At 54.3% G+C, this 18,564-nt stretch overlaps 1 protein-coding gene and 1 non-coding gene across 2 annotated transcripts in view; one reads left to right on the forward strand and one right to left on the reverse strand.

Moving 5' to 3' along the window:
- SH2B3 (SH2B adaptor protein 3) overlaps positions 1-18,564 on the forward strand; it is a 39,891-nt gene that overhangs the window by 1,106 nt on the left and 20,221 nt on the right. The window contains 2 exon segments of the mRNA XM_024758610.1: positions 9,622-9,972; positions 9,974-10,192. Of these exon segments, the coding sequence (XP_024614378.1) occupies positions 9,649-9,972; positions 9,974-10,192 (543 nt within the window). The 5' untranslated portion in view covers positions 9,622-9,648.
- On the reverse strand, positions 12,572-12,644 carry TRNAG-CCC (transfer RNA glycine (anticodon CCC)). Its single transcript has one exon. It is a non-coding gene; the product is annotated as a tRNA-Gly (tRNA).

Here is an 18,564-nt window from a genome sequence, read left to right on the forward strand (position 1 = left end):
GAGCCCATGATAATGGAAGAGTCCTCTTGGAGTGGGGCGCAGGCTCCTCCCCACTCTCCCAGGCCAGGCCGTGTGGCTAAGAGGGGAGCCCTCCCCCCATTCCAGAAGCCCCTCTCCCCATTCCCTGCATCAGGGAGGTGGGGTGGCCCAGGCACCCCCATGCTATATAATCTGGGGGTTCAAAAGGGTTAGGGCTCTCACAGCTCAGGTCTCTTTGGGCTGGTACCCTCCCACCCTGGACCTGGGGCTCCAGGGGAATCCTCCCACCAAAAAAATTGGGACACAGGTCATTGGCTTAATAGGTCAGCAGGGCTGGGAAGGTATTTCAGAGGCCCTTAATGCCTGATGCAGAGATCCCCTCCCTTCCCTCATTCTGTTCCTGGGGGCTTTTGGGGCAATGGGGACTGCATTTGAGGAACTGCGGCGGGGTTGGGGGGGCTGCCTGCCATTCCACTTTTTTTCCTGAGTTTCCTCATTCTCCTGTTTCTCTTCCCCATTCCCGGGCCACAATGATGTAGATGAGGAGGTCACTGCCTGCAGCTGGGGGCTTCCAGGGAGGGGAATGGCCAGGCTGGACTGAGTGGGAGGAAGTGAAATTGGGCTACAGGCGGGGGGCTTCGGAACAGAGGGCCTGGCAAGGCCAAGTCTGAAGGGCCAAGGTCCAGCTTTGGGGGCAGGAGGGGCAGAGATCTGACCCGCACCCCCTGGCCTGGGAGATGAGCCTCCTCTGACACCCACCAACTGCCAGGCTCAGCTGGGGCAGCCGGCCCATCCCCATTTACAGTCCAGCCCTGAGGCCCCTGTCAGGGCTGTGGGTGTATGGATCTCCGGGGTTGTGGGTGCGAGTTGTACCTGGGTTTCCCATCGCTGACCTGGCTGCCAGAGCGGAAACAGCCCTGGAGGCTCTCCGGGGCCTGCGGGGGCCAGAGACCCAGCTCTAAAGTGGGGAGAGCCGGCTGAGGCCGCCTTGTCAGGCTGGGGTCAGCAGATGAGAGGCCAGGGCCTGTTTTGGGAAGTTGGAAGGGTTTTTAATACACGTTTTCTGAGCCTTTTCCCACAACCCCCCTCTGGGAGGGGAAAAATCCTTCTGAGCCAAAGGGTGAACATTCCTAGAACTTGTGTGAGTCCCCGTGGGCCACAGAGGCAGCCAGCTGGGAAGGGGCTGGACTAAAGTATCAGCTTCTGGCGTCTGAGGACCTTCAGGGGCTCAGCAGTGGCAGAGGAGTGTCCTGGAAGCTTAGGTTCCATTCCCTCACTGCCTTTTTTCCTGCTGAGGGCATGGGCCAGTGATACTTGTGAACCTCAGTTTCCCCTATGTGAAATGGGGTAATAATAGGTTTGTGGTAGGGTATGTAATAAGCCTGGCATTGAAAGGATTCAATTCCAGGTGGTGGTGGTGGTGGTTTTCATCATTACCACAATTAGTGTTATTGTTACTGGCTGTGGAATGTTTGTTCATCAGCATCCCTTGAGCACCCCCTGCACGTGCAGCTCTGGGGTTTCCTGAGTGTTTGGGAGAAGAATTCTGGAGACCCAGGCAGGATGAGGTGATGGTGCTTCCTGGCTATATGGCCTTGCTTAACCACCCCAGCCTCAGTTTCTTCATCTGTCAAATGGGGGTGATAATAGTACCTACTTCTTTAGGGCCATTGGAACCACGAATGAGTGAATTCACAGTGTTTAGCGTGGCTTGGTCAGGAGGAGGAATAGTAATAAGGATGAGACTGTTATTATCTTTCTTGTTTTGGATGTTAGCTCTGCTCGTTTTCCTTCCAGATCCACCTGCCCCCACCCCCCCATCCCCCAATTCTTCTGAACCCTTCTCCAGTAAACAGAACTTTCTAATACAAATTAGATCCTTCTGAATCCTTCTCCAGTAAACAGAACTTTCTAATACAAATTAGATCCTTCTGAATCCTTCTCCAGTAAACAGAACTTTCTAATACAAATTAGATCCTGTAGAGCCACTCCAGATATGGCGGTAGCCTGGGCGAGCAGGTACTGGGTAGCCCTGCAGCAGTTCAGCCTGTGCGGACCCTTGGATATCTGGGTCTGGCGGTGCCACCTCCTGGATGAAGTCTCCCCGAGGGCAGAGGGGGCAGGGCTGGAGACACTTGGAGGGACCGCCCAGCTGCTAGTCCCAGCGCTGCCCACGCCGAGTGGGGGAGACAGGGCACATAAAGCATTCAGTGCTGGCCTTGGCACTCAATTAATAATAGATAGTGTTAAAAAAATAATAATAATAATAGATAGTGTTGTTATTATTATTAAAATGAGAGGTCTCTTCTGTTCAGTTCTCACTTCTCCCAGTAGCAGCGTGGGTTTGGAGCCAAATCTGAGCTTTGCCAGCTTCTAGCTGTGAGGCCTTGGGCAAGTTACCTGAACTCTCTGGGGCGCACCTGCCCAGCGGGGGCCAAGAGTCCCAGCTTCTCCTGGGTATATGAGCCTGCATGTGAGTGCATACGTGAAGTGTATGAGTCTGGCACAGAGTAGGGACTCAAACTATGTTGGGTATAATTGCTATGGCCGTGTGACCTTGGGCTTGTCCCTTAACCTCTCTGAGCTATGGGTCTCCTCATCTATGAATGAGTGTACTAATAGGGTTTTGAGAAGAGGCATGCAGAGTGCCTGGCATGCAGTCAGTGCTCAATAAGAGCTACGCTGTTAATGCCCAAGAGGGGGGCTGCCACTTAATTGCCAGGTTTCCTGGGAAAATGGGCCCTAGGGGCTCCTGGGTGTTCAGCATCTTTGGGCGGAGCAGGAAGCTGCTTCCATCTGGCAGACAGAGAAGCCTGCCTTGGAGAGTCCAGAGGTGTAATACAAGTTACTTGTTCCCAGCCAGACCCTGTTCCCAGCTACCCGCCCTCCCTGAGGAAACTGAGGCGGGCAGGATGCCCAGGGGAAGTGACTCAGCTGGGGTCACTCGCTGAGTCAGTCCTAATTGGACCCAGGAGCCCTGTGCCTCAGCTCCCTGGCTTCCGGGGCCTGAGGTCCCTCGGGGACTGGGCAGGTCCAAACCACAGTTGGACACCCACTTACTTGGGCCCCAAAGCCTGGACGACCAGCATTCTTCAGTTGGGGCTTCGGGGTCCCATTGGTCACCACTGGGCTGCTCAGCCCAGCATCATTCCTCCCAGCAGGGGCAAGGGGTACTTCCCCAGGAGAGCAAGTCCTCCTGGCGTCTCCCGGCCCCTCCCCGCCCCGCCCGGAAACCCAGCAGCTGCGCAGATGGCTGGAAGGTTTTTCCTCCCACGCCACCCTGTCAGGGGTCGGCTAGGGGGGCCGGGCTGCAGGCTTCCTCATGAACCAGGCCTGGAGCCCCTAGGGGCCTGCCCGGATGTGGGCCCCCATCCCAGCTGGCCAAGGGCAGCCTGCCACTGCCCCATGGGTCCCCAGGGAGGCCTGGGAGGGAGGAAGTCTGTGCCCTGCTCACCCGGGAGCTGACTCACAAGGGTGCCTGAGGGGGAGGCCTTGGCCTTGAGGGGCTGGGGAACTGGAAATGCAATTAGGGGAGTGGACACAAAGGAGGGCCTTCGGCATGGGATCTGTCCTTTGAGAGCTGGCACTCTGGTGTCATCTCGCAGGAGGAGAGGCCCCGAGAGGGTGATGAGTGTGGAGAGAGGATTGCAGGAGGGCTTGAGGGCACCCGTCCTGATATCCTGAGGAAGCAACACCGTCTGGGGGCATGGGGTGTGCAGAGCTGACTGAGAGGCTTCCCCTCTCTCCCCTCAACCCAGGGGCAGTTAAAGGAAGAAGTCACATGCTGGGATGGGGGTGGCTTAGAGAGTTCTGCCTGTTCTTCGGTGGCCCTGGCTTTCCCCACCTCCCAAAGGCTGTTGGCTAGGGTGTCAGGCTGAGGGTGGGGGCAGAGGAAGCCAGAGGACATTTCCTGTTCTGGCAGACTGTGCTGGTGTGATAAATGTCCCCAGGCACTAGGTGACCCCGGCGAGAGTGCATCACGGCCCCCTGGCTGCCCGATGGGCTAGAGCAGAACCCACTTCTCAGCCTCCCCAGGGCCCCAGAACCTTTGCTCTGTACTGCCTGTAGGCTTCTACACAGTCTGGCCAGCTCGAGTGGTGTGAAAGGGCAGTGGGCCTCCTGCCAGGCAGTGTGTGTTGGAATCCCCTCAACTCTCTGGGCCTCCTTGGATGGGGTGGGGGTGGGGGGCGGGTCTGGGCTCCTGGAGAAGTTGGTGCTGTGGGTAGGAAAGGCAGAAATGCTTACAGCAGCCTGGAGTGAACTTGGAGGGCTCCCTGGAGGAGGTGTCTCCCTCTGAAGGTATAAGACTTCCTGCCCAAACATCTGTGAGCTGTGGACCTGGGGGAGAATGGAGGCTCTGGACTGGCTCATTTTAACTTCATTTATCACAATTTAAAATATTCTCCCCAAGCCTTGGCAGGTGAAATTCCCACAGGTGGGTAAAGGCCTTCTCTGCACCTGGGCCTGATAATTAAACAGGAAATATTAGCTTCCCAAGATTACATTATTACCCAGGGTGATTGGATAGAGGAGAGGCTGATGAGCCTCGATCTCTGGGGTCCTGGGTTAGAGTGAGCCCCACAACTCAGAGCCAGGATTCCCAGCTCTTCAGAGCCTGAACTCTCCCCGGCTTGGTGTAGGATGTATATGCTTGAACAGGGGACACCAGGTACTGGCTAAGGCTTCAAAGCCCTCACCAGGTTGCCCTGAGCAGGGACTCTGTGGACACAATTGTTCTAAACTTGGGGTCCTGAAAGGCAGACCCACCCCCGCCCTGACATGAGCCCCCAGGATGGGCACAGAGGTCGCCGCCTCCGTCTCCACGTGTTTGCCATGGGGACTTGGCGGGGGGTTGCTGGGATGCGGTCTGATTTTCCTGCTCCACGTCACATCATCCTCATCCCTCGCCCTGATGTGGGATTTTGGGAAATCCTGGACTCCGACTCCCTTACCCAGCAGATCTCCCTGGCCCAAAAGCCCAGGATGAGAAGGTGGGAGGGACCCCCTGGATTTGCAGGCCCCTCTCTGTGGAAGGGTGTTCATCCCTGTGGCCGCCCAGGCTCCCAGATGCTCCTGTGGGGGGTTGGAGGGGATAGAAATGCCCCAAAGATCGCTCTACTCCCTATACCCCCTAGCTGAAGCCTGGGGGCTCCTGGGAACCCCCAGGTGATTAGTAGTTGCTTCCTACCAAGAGCTTTTAGGCCCTGTTCCCAGGGTTGGCGTGATCTGATCAATTGCTCTTCCTCTGTGTTTGGCGCATAGTAAACACTCAGTAAATGCTTCCACCTGGGCCGAGGCCCAAGGAGGGGACCACCTTCCTGTGGCCTGGCTGCCTGCCCCGGCCAGGAAACCTCCCAGGCATGGCCCCCTCCCCGGCACAGGCCACAGCTGAGTGCTCTGGCTGGTGACTTCCTGCCTGGAGCTCCTGCCCGGAGCTGCCTGAGCAGTGCTTCACCCCTGAGAAGGCCTTGTGTTCGGGCTCCCGTGACCCTCCCTGCCTGGCCCAGCCCATGAAGCCAGGCTCTGCCTGTGGCTTCTTGCAGCAGGCAGGTCTGACATTCTCTGTAGCAGGCGCTCCTCTCTTCTAACAATAATAGTAATGAAATAGCAACAGCCACCTGTTTCTTGAGCCCTGTGCCAAGCATCCCTCAGACATCAGTTCTTAGAATGCTCCTAGTGAATGCCAAGTACATTAGCCCACTTTACAGATGGGGACACTGAGGCTCAGAGAGGGAAGCCCTCTCTTCTGCATCACACAGCGAGGAAGTGGCAGAATTAGGATGTGAACCCAGATTTGGTTGGTAGCTCCACCGTAGAGAGGTCATCTGTTGTGGTGGGTTTCTTGGAGCCCCTCAGCCTTTTCTGTCAGTCCACAAAGGTCAGGAGCGTGATTCCAAGAGTACGACTGGCAAATAGCAGCCTGCCTCAACCCTAGGAGTTCGTTAATTCATGCAAGTAATATTTCTGGAGCACCAGCTCTGACCAGGCCCTGCGGAGTGTGCAGGAGTGTGATGGCCCTCAGCCTGCTGGGGGCAGACTCCCGGGCTGAGGGAGATGGACAGTAGGCAGTATTGCTCATGTATAGCTGGCGCTTCCAGCAGAGCGAGCGGGTTCTAATTGCAGCTCTGCCCCTCGAGGGCCCCGTGACCCTGGGCAAGCCATTCCTCCCGCACCGTGGCTTTCTCATCCATAGAATGGGCATAATGCTAGGATTGCCCACTCTGGTGGGGAATAAATAAGTGAATAAATGCGAAGTGTTTAGCACAGAGCAGGGCACGTAGAAAGCGTGAAATAGTGTCATTTATTGATGTTTTAAAATTTTCACCCTGTGGCTATTTTCCAACCACCTGGTGGGTTTATGACCTGGACGGAGGAGCTGAGGCCTCCTGACTCCAGCAGGAGCTGAATGAGACCTCTATATCCCCTCCTCTGGATAAACATTCACTGGGCAGTGCGTCTTCCTTGTGTGCATTTGGGCATTGATCAAGTGTTTTGGGGGGCCTTGTGTGTGGGGTTTCCATTAATCGCTAGCTGTGGGACCTCTGTGCTTCAGTTTCTCCATCTGTAAAATGGGAGCAGTTATTGGCCCTACCTCCTAGTACTGTTGTGAAGCTTGGGGGAGTTGATGTTTTGCAAAAGCAGTTAGAAAAACGCCTGAGGTATATCATGTGCTGAGTACACACCACTCTTCTTATGGAGAATTGGAATAGGGGGCCTGGTGAGGAGGGCTGCCAGCCACTGCCTGGGCAGTGAGGGAGCTTGGAGCAGGCACAGCTGTTCTGAGAAGGCTCTTACCAGGGTTTGGTCCTGCAGCTGGGCTTCAGGACTCTGATGTACATGGGTGGACAGGGTCAGGTGTTCCACGCAAACGGATAGGCCTGGGTGCCCAGGAGGTGGGTTGGCCCAGCGAGAGGTGGTCACTGGTGGGTGCTGGCCACCACACATCTGCCAGAGGAGCCAGAGGTTGCAGATCCAGCCGACCTCTTGCATTCCTACATTCATTCATTCAGCAGGCATTTATTGGGCTCCTGCTGCATGCTAGGAACTGGGGATGGAGCTGGGAGTGGCTTCTGGCACGTGGAGCTCAGTGTCTGGTGGGGAGATACTCACTAATTAAGCAATCATTGCTATTGAATGAGAGCACGTGACCAGTGTGCTGAAAGACAAGTTCAGGACTCAGTCGCCAGTGAGCTCAGGGGAGGCTTCTCTTGAGTGAGATTGGAAGCAGACTGGGAGCAGGCAGGGCAAAGGGACACCTGAGGCAGTTGTCCAGAGGCAGCTGGTGCGAGGGCACGTCACACGGGGTCTCGTGGATGGGACAGGAGCTTGGGTCTGGCATCTGGTTTCCCCAACCTGTGAGGACAGTGCTGGCCTCACCTGTGTCAAGGCGTGGGGTGGCCGAGGGCTTAACCGAGGACAGGTCGCCCACACATGAAGGTAAAACCCTCCTCTTCACCAACAGGTGTGGATTTCTTGGCAGAGCGTGGTGGCCAAGGGCACACGTGGCCCCTCTCCCTTCCCTTCTGCCCACTGTGTACAAAGTGCCTATGGTGTATAGGTGCCAAGGACCCTGTGATACGCAAAAAGTCAAATGTGTGCACAGCACCCTCCCGGCCGGTGCAGTAGCACCCACTCTGTGCCGTCTGGGCTGTCTTGCTGTGATCGGCTGCAGGGTCACCACCACGGCCTGGAGATGTGGAGTGGGGTGTGGCAGAAAGAACCCCAGTTTCTAGGTTCAGATCTTCACCTTGAGTCCCCTTTCAAGGACTCCTTGCAGCCATCTTAGGAGGTAGATACTGTGTTGCTCCCAATTTGACAGACGAAGAAACAGGGGTTCAGAGAGGTCCAGTCAGAGGCACACAGCCAACACTTGGGTGTGTGGGTGTGTGTATAATGTAGCAGCAGGAGAGCAGGAATTTCTTTCTGGTTCACTGCTGTTATCTCCAGGGCCTAGCACAGTGGCTGACACACAGTAGGCCCTCAGTAATATTTAGGTGGAGGTGTCTGTGTGTGAATGAGCAGCCATGACTGTGTGGTCCCCAGCAGGGGCCTGGGCCCAGCCAGGCTTAGCTGGGAGGACAGACAGTACTGATGGTAACTAGAGAGGTCCAGGGTTCAGCACCGTGGACAGCAGAGGGTAGGGGGCTTCTCCGTTTTGATTGTGTGGGAGCCCCAGTTGGGATGAGCAGGCAAGGGTCTGCCTGTCCTGACGTTTCCCCATCAGAATAGGAAGTACCTTTGCACTCCTTGTGAGTCTTGTTAATTTATCCCTTTTTATTTGTTGTTTTATATTTATTTATTTAAAAAATAAAGTTTATTTTATTTATTTTTGGCTGCGTTGGGTTTTGTTGCTGCGTGTGGGCTTTCTCTAGTTGCGGTGAGCGGGGGCTACTCTTCGTGGTGATGCGCAGGCTTCTCACTGTGGTGGCTTCTCTTGTTGTGGAGCACAGGCTGTAGGCATGTGGGCTTTGGTAGTTGCGGCACACGGGCTCAGTAGTTGTGGCTTGCGGGCTCTAGAGCTCAGGCTCAGTAGTTGTGGCACAGGGGCTTAGTTGCTCCGCAGCATGTGGGATCTTCCCGAACCAGGGCTCGAACCCGTGTCCCCTGCATTGGCAGGCGGATTGTTAACCACTGCACCAGCAGGAAAGCCCCTATATTTCTTTTTATTGACACTAATAATACACTCTTACTGTAACATTCATCATAAGCCTTATTAGGCTTGTCCTAGGTTCTAAGGCCTTTACATTTATTAACTCAGTGAATCCTCATAACACCCCTATGAGGTAGGTGCAATCGTGGTCCGCATTTTACAGATGGGGAAAGCAGGGCAGAAAGAAATCACGCACCCAAGGTGACACAACTAGTAAGCGGTTCATGCTGGGATTTGTCCAGGCTCCAGGCGCCATGTTCTTAGCCATATTTTCTAGAGACAAGTAGTAACCCTTTTCCTTGGTTACTTCCCACCTTGCACCCCAGATTCTGGCTCCTCCCCACAGGTCACCACTGTTTCTGGATGGCGTTGCTCCAGCCACATGTTTCCTGCCCACCACTTAAATACATTTATGTACACATACGAATTGGTAGTTTTGCTTTGTGTGTTCACGTAAGTGGGATCGCACGGTTGTATTGCTCTGTGGTTTGCTTTTTTCCCTTAATGCTGTGCCCTGGTGATTCCCCAAGGTAGCATAGATCTTCGTCCTCCTTCTCCACTGCTGAAGCATATTCCAGCCCGCAGATGTACCACAGTTTATTTCACCAGTCTCTGACTGATAGGGCTTTAGGTTGTATTTATTTTTTCCTGTTATAAATGTGGGGGCAGGAAACGTCTAGCAGGGGATTGTCTTGTACATGCCTCTCTGCACATGGAGGAAACTATTTCTCTTGAATACTTAGAAGTGGAATTACTAGGTCTGAAAATGATCCTACCAAATTGCCCTCCAAAAAGACTGTACCCCTAACAGTACTGGCAACACTGAAGGGAGTGCCCGTTTTGCTGCATCTTCACCAGCACTGGGTATTAACAGTAATTTTCGCTGTTTGACGTTGTGCCTGGTGACTAGCGTGTCTGGCGTTGGCTTTAAGTGAGTGTCGCTCACCCGTCCGCTTCCTCCTCTCTCACTCACTCCCCACCGTGTCTTTTAGCCCGGCAGCTCTACCTTGGTCTCCACCATGAACGGGCCCACCTTACAGTCCTCCTCGGCCTCCTCCGCATCCTCGGCGGCGACGGCCCCATCCCCGCGAGGCTGGAGCGAGTTCTGCGAGCTGCACGCGGTGGCCGCAGCCCGGGAGCTGGCCCGGCAGTACTGGCTTTTCGCCCGCGAGCACCCGCACCACGCGCCGCTGCGCGCCGAGCTCGTGTCGCTGCAGTTCACCGACCTCTTCCAGCGCTACTTCTGCCGCGAGGTGCGCGAGGGCCGGGCGCCCGAGCTGTCGGGCACCCGAGCCGCCGCCCCTAAGCGTGACTACCGTGAGACTGGCCGCGGGCCCCCGGCCAAAAACCCCGGCCAGGCCCGGCCTGGCCAGGAAGCTCCTGCCCTGGAGCCTGGCCCGGGAGCCGCCACCTGAGGCCCTCAAGGAGGCGCCGCTGCGGTACAGCCTGGCCGACGAGGCCTCCATGGACAGCGGGGCACGCTGGCAAAGGGGGCGGCTGGCGCTGCGGCGCGCGGGCCCCGACGGCGCGGACCGCCTGCTGGAGCTCTTCGACCCGCCCAAGGTAAGACCCCGGGCACGTGGTTATGGGGGTACGGGTGGTGACACTTTTCCAGCAGGCGGCCACAAAGTGCCTGGCGGAAAGCGCGCCTTCTTAAAAGTGAACTTTTTCCTCTGAGAATCATTTTCCATTTACAGATAGTACAGAGTTCCCTTATACACTGCACCCAGCTTTGCCTCATGTTAACATGCTACAGTACCATGTACATGCGTCTTATAATTAAGGGACAAACATTGGTACATTACTGTTAACTGAACTCCGAGGTTCCTTTGGATTCCACTAGTTTTCCCCTAATGTCCCTCTTCTGCTTCAGGACACCATGTTAGATTTAGCTGTCATGTTTCCCTAGGCACCTCTTGGCTGTGACAGTTTCTCAGGCTTTTCTTGTTTCTGATGGCTTTGACAGTTTTGAGGAGCGCTGGTCAGGGATTTTGTAGAATGTCCAGGGACACCATACATGGGCATCATGTGGGCTAGTGGCAGCCTGGTCCAAGGTCCTTGAAACCCCTGACCCAGATTGACCCTGACAAACAGGAAGATTTCTCCTAGGGATTTCAAAACGTCGTGGAATTCCTTGGAGCCTCCCATGCTTTGTGGATGTCTTATTTTCTTTCAAGTTTAAATCTTTTTGTCTTTTTCCTTTGCGACCCACTTAATTCCGGCCGTGCAGTTGAGGCTGAATGTCACTGTGGTCTACACACCTGCCGGACTCCATCTTTGACCAGATGTGTCAAGTTGATGGGACCATGTGGTCTTCCTTTCTCTTCTCTTTGTGGTTCTGTTATGTCCTAGGGCCTTGGTCTAGAGAGTGAGCAAAGCAGATCCCAGCCCTGAGGGGTCACGGTCTGGGTGGAGGAGACCAAATGATTATTCATTCATTCAAAACATACTTGTTGAGCACCTACACTGTACCAGGCACACACTAGGTGCTGGGGGAGCTGGTGTCTTGGTGGGGCTATTGAAGGACTAAACCTACAGATGAACATGGAATCAAGTGTATTTTGTGCTCTGAAGGAAAGCAATGAGGCCTCTGGGAGGATAACTGAGGGGCCCTAATTTGGGGGTTGGGATGGGGTGTTGTCAAGGAACCCCCTTATGTGAAGTACCTTTCCTGTTAGACTTCATTGTGGGGTCCCATGCACATGCTGAGACGTGTGAAGTGTGTCTGAAGCTCCACGAGTGTCCCTGTGTTAGTACACGCGGTGGCCCAGTGCCCCAGGGGCTCCCTCATGCCTCTTCCACGTCAACACTCCCCCCCTCCCACACATCGACTCCCACCCCCACGGATTGCATTTCTCTGTTTCGAACTTCATATAAATGGAATCGTATAGTATATTGGTTTTTGTGTCTGGCTCCTTTCACCCAGCATGTTCTAGAGATTTGTCCATGCTTTTGGGGGCATCAGAGTTTGTTTCTTTTTATCGCTGAGTAAATCCAGCCTGTTGTGTGAATGTACCACAGTTTATTTATCCATTCACCGGTTGATGGATATTTGGGTTGTTTCCACTTTGGTACTTTTGCAGATCATGCTGTAATGAAATTTGCTCTTAGGTCTTTGTATTGACATACGCTTCCATTTCCCTCCGGTAGATTCCTAGAAGTGCTAGGTCATATGGGAAGTGCAAGTTTAATTTTATATGAAACTTCTAAACATTTTCCAAAGTGGCAGCACAATTTTGCATCCCCATCAGCAGTGAATGAGTCTTTTTTCTTTCCAGCCCTTCTAGTGGATGTATACTGGTATCTCAAATCTTGGCTTTAATTTGCATTTCCCTTATGACTCATGAGGTTAAGTACCTTTTCATGTGTTTATTGGCCATTGGGATTGACTCTTTTTTCAAGTGTTTGCCATTTTTATTGAGTTGTCTGTCCTTTCCTTATTGATTTATAAAAGTTTTTATACCTGAATGTACTTCAGCACACTTGAATGCACTTTCTTTGTATCATACATATGACCTCCTGCTCTGTGATTGTCTTTTTTACTCCTTTAATGGAATCTTTTCATGAACCTAAGTTCTTTTTTTTTTTTGTGGTACGCGGGCCTCTCACTGTTGTGGCCTCTCCCGTTGCGGAGCAGAGGCTCCAGACACGCAGGCTCAGCGGGCATGGCTCACGGGCCCAGACGCTCCGTGGCATGTGGGATCCTCCCGGACCGGGGCACAAACCCGTGTCCCCTGCATCCGCAGGCGGACTTTCAACCACTGCGCCACCAGGGAAGCCCCCTAAGTTCTTTTTAAAAAATATTTATTTTATTTACTAGTTTATTTATATATTTGGTTGCACCCGGTCTTAGTTGTGGCTCACGGGCTCCTTAGTTGCGGCTCGTGGGCTCCTTAGTTGCGGCATGCGAACTCTCAGTTGTGGCATGCATGCGGGATCTAGTTCCCTGACCAGGGATTGAACCTGGGCCCCCTGCATTGGGAGTGCAGAGTCTTAACCACTGCACCACCAGGGAAGTCCCATGAACCTAAGTTCTTAACTTCAATGAAGTCCAGTTTATCGGTTGCTTTCCTGTATGGTTAGTGCTTTTTGTGTCCCATTTAAAGAATCTTTGCCTACCCAGGGTCATGAAGATCTTTCTTGTCTTTTCTTTTTTTTGTTGCTGCCTGCGTTGGGTCTTTGTTGCTGCACGCAGGCTTTCTCTAGTTGCAGCAAGTGGAGGCTACTTTTTGTTGCGGGGCGTGGGCTTCTCATTGCGGTGGCTTCTCTTGTTGTGGAGCACGGGCTCTAGGTGTGCGGGCTTCATTAGTTGTGGCATGTGGGCTCAGTAGTTGTGGTGCACGGGCTTAGTTGCTCCATGGCGTGTGAGATCTTCCCAGACCAGGGCTTGAACCCATGTGCCCTACATCAGCAGGCAGATTCTTTTCTTCTTTTCTATTTTTGGCTGCATCGGGTCTTAGTAGCAGCATGCGGGATCTTCGTTGAGGCGTGTGGGATCTTTTGTTATGGTGCACGGGCTTCTCTCTAGTTGTGGCCTGAGGGCTCCAGGGCACGTGGGCTCAGTAGTTGTGGCACTTGGGCTTAGTTAGTTGCCCCGTGGCATGTGGGATCTTAGCTCCCCAACCAGGGATCAAACCCGCATCCCCTGCATTGGAAGGCAGATTCTTCACCACTGGACCACCAGGGAAGTCCCGGCAGGCAGATTCTGAACCACTGTACCACCAGACACGTCCCTTGTCTTTTCTTCTAGAAGCTTTATTGTTTGGGCTGAGTCATATTGATGGGCCTTCACAAGATCCATCCTGAATTAGTTTTTGTGTATGGCGTGAGGTAGGGGTCACACTTCTTCCACTTCTGGCACTACATGCTGATGTGACTCTCTTTTTCCTATTGGATTGCATGCAATGCTACTTTCATCCTAAATCTAGTGTCTATCTGTGTGCTTCTGGACCCTCCTTCTGTTCCACTGGCCTATGTGTCTATTCTTATGTTAACACCACACTCTCTTAATCACTAAAGTTTAACAGTGAGTCTTGTGGAGGTAACTTTTTTTTTTTTTGGCTGCACCACACAACTTATGCGATCTTAGTTCCCCAACCAGGGATTGAACCTGTGCCCTCAGCAGTGAAAGCACAGAGTCCTAACCACTGGACCACCAGGGAATTCCCACTGAGGTGGTGACTTCTGAACTGAGACCTTAATACTGAGATAAGAACCTCTGGGCAGCAGGAACAGCATAGGCAAAGGTGCTGAGATGGGAAGGCATTTTGTATGTTTTTTTAAAAAATGTATTTATTTTTATTTATTTATGTATTTATTTGTTTGCGCCGGGTCTTAGTTGTGGCAGGCAGGCTCCTTAGTTGCAGCTCACTGGTTCCTTAGTTGTGGCACGTGAACTCTTAGTTGCAGCACGCATGTGGGATTTAGTTCCCTGACCAGGGATTGAACTTGGGCCCCCTGCATTGGGAGCGTGGAGTTTTAACCACTGCACCACCAGGAAAGTCCCCAGCATTTTGCATATTTTTAAGAAAGAAAAACAGAAGTGTGTTGGGAGCACAGATGGGGAAGATGGGGCGTGCGGGAGGATGTGCGGGTAGAGGGTCCCGTGAGGAGTCAGTATTTTATTCCAAGTGTAACACGAAGCCTTTGGAAAAACGCAAGTGCAGATAAAAACTTTACTCATTTTTAAAACGTCTCAAGGCTCCGACACCATGAAAGGCAAATAACGTCCCAGACACATGATCTTATCTGCATGATAAGGTGGGGTTCCCTATAAAACTTTAAAAACAACTCCTGCTGCTTAAAATAAACCATCTTGGAAAACCTAGTGTCAGGAGTCGGATGGACCCAGGTTCAAACAATGAATTAGCTTCTTTCTCAGCTCTGGGGCCTTAGGCAAGTGACATCACCTCTCTGGGCCTCAGTTTCCTCCTCTGTACAGTGGAGCTACTCAGAGTTCGCACCTTGTGTGGCTGTTGTGATAACTGGGAGGGCACATCTGCTGAGTGCCTGGCGCAGGGGAGGCTCACTGTTACTGGCCCGCCTTGTTATTTTGGTTGCCACGGTAGTGAAATGATTTGGGGGCTAAGGATGCAGATTTACTTCTAGTGCTGGTTTGGGCCCTCATTGCCCAGCTGGGATGCATGATCAAGGCTCCTGTTCTTTGGGAACCCTGAGGGTGGGGCCCTGGTCAGAGTCCTCAGGGCTCAGAAGTGGTGTCTGGCCTTGGAGAAACGGGACCCGGAGTGGTAGCTGGGTCCCTGAGGCTCGCCCCTCCCTCCAGGCCTCCTGGGCCTCTGCCATAGGCTTGGTGGTCGCTGTGTGACCTGGGGTGTCCCCCACCAAGTAAGCAGCCCTGGTGGGGCCTCTCCTGTCCCCTCCACAGAGTGCCTGGCCTGACAGAGCAGGCCCCAGCTCCGTCAGCTTCTGACAGCTTCCCTTTGTGCTTGGAACAGTCTGGGGCTCTTCCTGAATGTTTCCTGGAGTGACTTGGAGCCTCCAGTCTCTGGGCCAAGGATACCTAGACTAGAAGTCCTGAGTGTGCCTGCCTGGAGGGTAGCCTTGACCTCCAACCTCTGACCCTGGAGTTGTCTTTGGGAGCAGCTTTAAACATAGGCAAAGGAAGGTTTGACAGCCAGGGCTTGAGCTCTGGGTTCATACCCGAGCTCTGTCACTTGAAAGGGTACTCAGCACCTGTTTGGAGAAGCCCTTGCTGCCCAGAGTGGGGAGAGGCTTGGAGGACGAGAACTGAGAGTGGGCAGCTGCCCAGGGATATCACTCGGGCCTCAGCCAAGCTAACGCCACCCAGAAGTCTGAGGCCAGGTGGCCAGCTGCTCATGGGTCAGCCTCACCTGGACTTGGGTCACAGCTCCGCCTCTGACCAGAACCTCTGACCTTGGGCCGGTCACTTTCCCACTTGGAGCCTCAGTCTAGTCATCTGTAAAGTAGGGGTGATAGCAGCAGCCAAGGGTCAAGGGTCACTGTGAGGGCTGTGGTGGGAGGGAGCTTGCCACGACAGGTGGAGTGTAAGCAGAGGCCACAGGCTGCTGCAGTGGGTGGCTGGAGGGCGGTTGGAGGAGACCTGTGTGACTAGTTCCCAAAGTCTGAAGTCTGGTTTCAGTGGCATCACTGCAGGAGGACGGGAGGTGGGGCAACCCTTCCTTGTACTACGCGCTGGCCCTCGGGGGAAGCTAGGGATTGCCTCGGCTGGGGGGTGGTCATCAAAGGCCCCTTGGCAAGAGGTGACATCTGGGATGAGCGCAGGTGCCGATCCTGGAAGATCTGGGTGAAGGAGTCCCAGGCTGAGGAAATGGCAAGTGCAAAGGCCCTGGAGTGAACACGAACCGGGAGACTTTGAGGAACACCCGGGTGGCCAGGGGCCGGAGTAGAAGGAGGAAGGAGGGATGAGGTTGGAAAGGTGATGGGGCTGGATTATTTGGGGCCTTATGGAGCATGGTGAGGATTTTAGGTTTTACACGAAGAGCAGTGGGAGCACTTGGAGGATTTAGGGCCAGAGGGGCTGGGACACCTATCCAGCAGCAGGAATGGGCTAGAGGAGCCCTCTGGGGCTGCTCTGGTCTTCTGGCTTGGGAGAGTGTGGCTTGAGTCTTCTCCTAGAAGACCCTCTGGTCCCCATGTCTGCTTGTCCTGTGGCACCTCCCTCTCCTTGGGCATCTCTGAGCCCAGGCTGGGATGGGGGAACAGTACGTTTACTACCTTAAGTAGGCACCTGCTGTGCGCCAGGCATTGCCCTAAACACTTGACTTCAAGTCCTTCCCATGAGGTCAAGCTTGTTGGCCCATTTGACAGATGAGAAAACCAAGGCTGGGAGAGGCAAAGAAACTCGCTCAGCATCATGGTGCTAAGGAGATCGGAGCCCCTGATCCGACAGGCCCCTGCTCCCGAGCCCCCAGCCACACTGTGAACGACCTCCCTCCAGCCGCGGGGTGCAGAGTAGGAGCCGGCCAGGCCTGAGACGTACCATCCCACTCAACAGTTAAAAACAAGAAAGTTGGGGCTTCCCTGGTGGCGCAGTGGTTGAGAGTCCGCCTGCCGATGCAGGGGACACGGGTTCGTGCCCCGGTCCGGGAAGATCCCACATGCCGCAGAGCGTCTGGGCCCGTGAGCCATGGCCGCTGAGCCTGCGCGTCCGGAGCCTGCGCGTCCGGAGCCTGTGCTCCGCAACGGGAGAGGGCACAACAGTGAGAGACCCGCGTGCCGCAAAAAAAACCAAAAAAACCCCAGAAAAGCAAGAAAGTTGGATTGGTTGCCAATAGTTAAAAACCATAAAATGGAAAGATTTCATATAAGAACCCAGTTTCTGGTTTCGCTTATAAATTGGTGGACTTGGCAGTGCTGGGCCAGGATCACTTGACGTGCATCCCAGCCTGGCCCCTGTGGAGGGAGAGCCTGACTGGGAGGTCAGGGGGTTGTCCCAGGGTCAGGGAGAGATCACAGGACCAGCCACCAGGCCCGGGGTGGCTGGCCTTAGGGCAGAGCTTTGCCGGGAGCTGGGGGTCCATTTTCAAATGGAGCACATCTGGGCTGGCCATGGCCTTGGGGCCAGCCCTTTGCTCTTTTGGGCCTCAGTTTCCCCACATGTCCAAGCCTGGTTTGGCTGAGATGGTCTCAAAGCCTTGCCAGCCCTACTGGGTCCGGGGGCTGAGCCTCAGCTTCTCTCATCTTTAAAGTGGGGGTAATGATGAAATTCTAGTAGCTGTTGTTGAAAAAATGCCCTTTTAGCCAGCATCTGTTTGGCACTTGTTACATACTAGGCACTTTACTGCCTTGGCTTCATTTAATCCTCACAGCAGTCCTGTGAGGGTGCTGTTGTGATTACCCCCATATCACAGATGGGGAAATTGAGTCTAAGAGAAGGTAGGTGACTTGCCCAAGGTCACATAGCTCTGAGCAGCTGAGATGGGGTTGGGACCCAGGTATTCGGGCTGCACCTGGTGCCTAGCAGGTCTCCAGAAGGATTTATTATCATGGGTGGTGGTGCTGGTGGTGTTTAGCCAGTGGCCCTACTTGGGAGTGGGGTGGGGGGGTGCGTCTGTTTTGAGTTCTCAGACCAGGAAAGGCTCCTTGTGGCCATCTTGTCTAGTGCCACCAAAGATGGGGACACTGAGGCCCAGAGGGGGTTGCCCAGTGCCCCTCTCACCCAGCATGTAAGACTTGGTGGACCCAGTGTGCTCTGCCCTTGGTCTCTGCTGCTCAGCCCAGAGAAGAGGTAGAGGAAGGAGTGGGGGGACTCACAGGGGGTTCAGCCCACATCCCTGAGCTCCCCTCCTGCATCACAGGCCTCTAGTACCCCCAGGAAGAAGTGGTCTGGTTGGCAGTGGCTGGACCTGCTGGTCCTAGGGAGAGCCTGACCTAGGCTGACCTAGGCCGGGGGCCAGTTGGGCAATATGGTTCAGAGCTGTTCCCCCTCTGCTCCTTCCGAGCTGTCCTTGGGCAAGTGACTGGGCCTCAGTTTCCTCATCTGTAAAATGGGGGGTGGTCCCAGTGCCAGCACGTGTAAGGGAAGCTGTGGATACAGTATATGCTGACTGGGTATGTGAGGGGCCTGGGTATGAGTGTGGCCGGGCAGCCTGCGGGCAGTAGGTGCTCCCAGCAGCCCGGCTGATGAAGGGGCTGAGTGTCCTGAGCACTGACCGTGGGCGAGGGCGGTGCCGAATTAGCCCCCTCAATGCTCCCCTGACTCTGCAAAGTAGGCATGGCCACTGTGCCTGCCTCACAGATGAGGACACTGAGGCTCTGAGACACAGAAGGAGACACTGCTGGACCCTGGGGGCCCGAGCCTGGAGCCCATGCCCCAAGTGTGGGAAAGAGGAAGCAGAAAGAAAGGGACGTCCGCCGGGGGGCCTGGCGGTTTCCTCTCAGAGGCAGGAGTGCGAGGAGGAAGAGGAGTGCTGGGCAGGAAGCGGCCGGGCGGG

This window comes from Neophocaena asiaeorientalis, unplaced genomic scaffold (genome assembly GCF_003031525.2).
Source record: "Neophocaena asiaeorientalis asiaeorientalis breed wild unplaced genomic scaffold, Neophocaena_asiaeorientalis_V1.1 scaffold77, whole genome shotgun sequence".
NCBI classification, from domain to species: domain Eukaryota; kingdom Metazoa; phylum Chordata; class Mammalia; order Artiodactyla; family Phocoenidae; genus Neophocaena; species Neophocaena asiaeorientalis.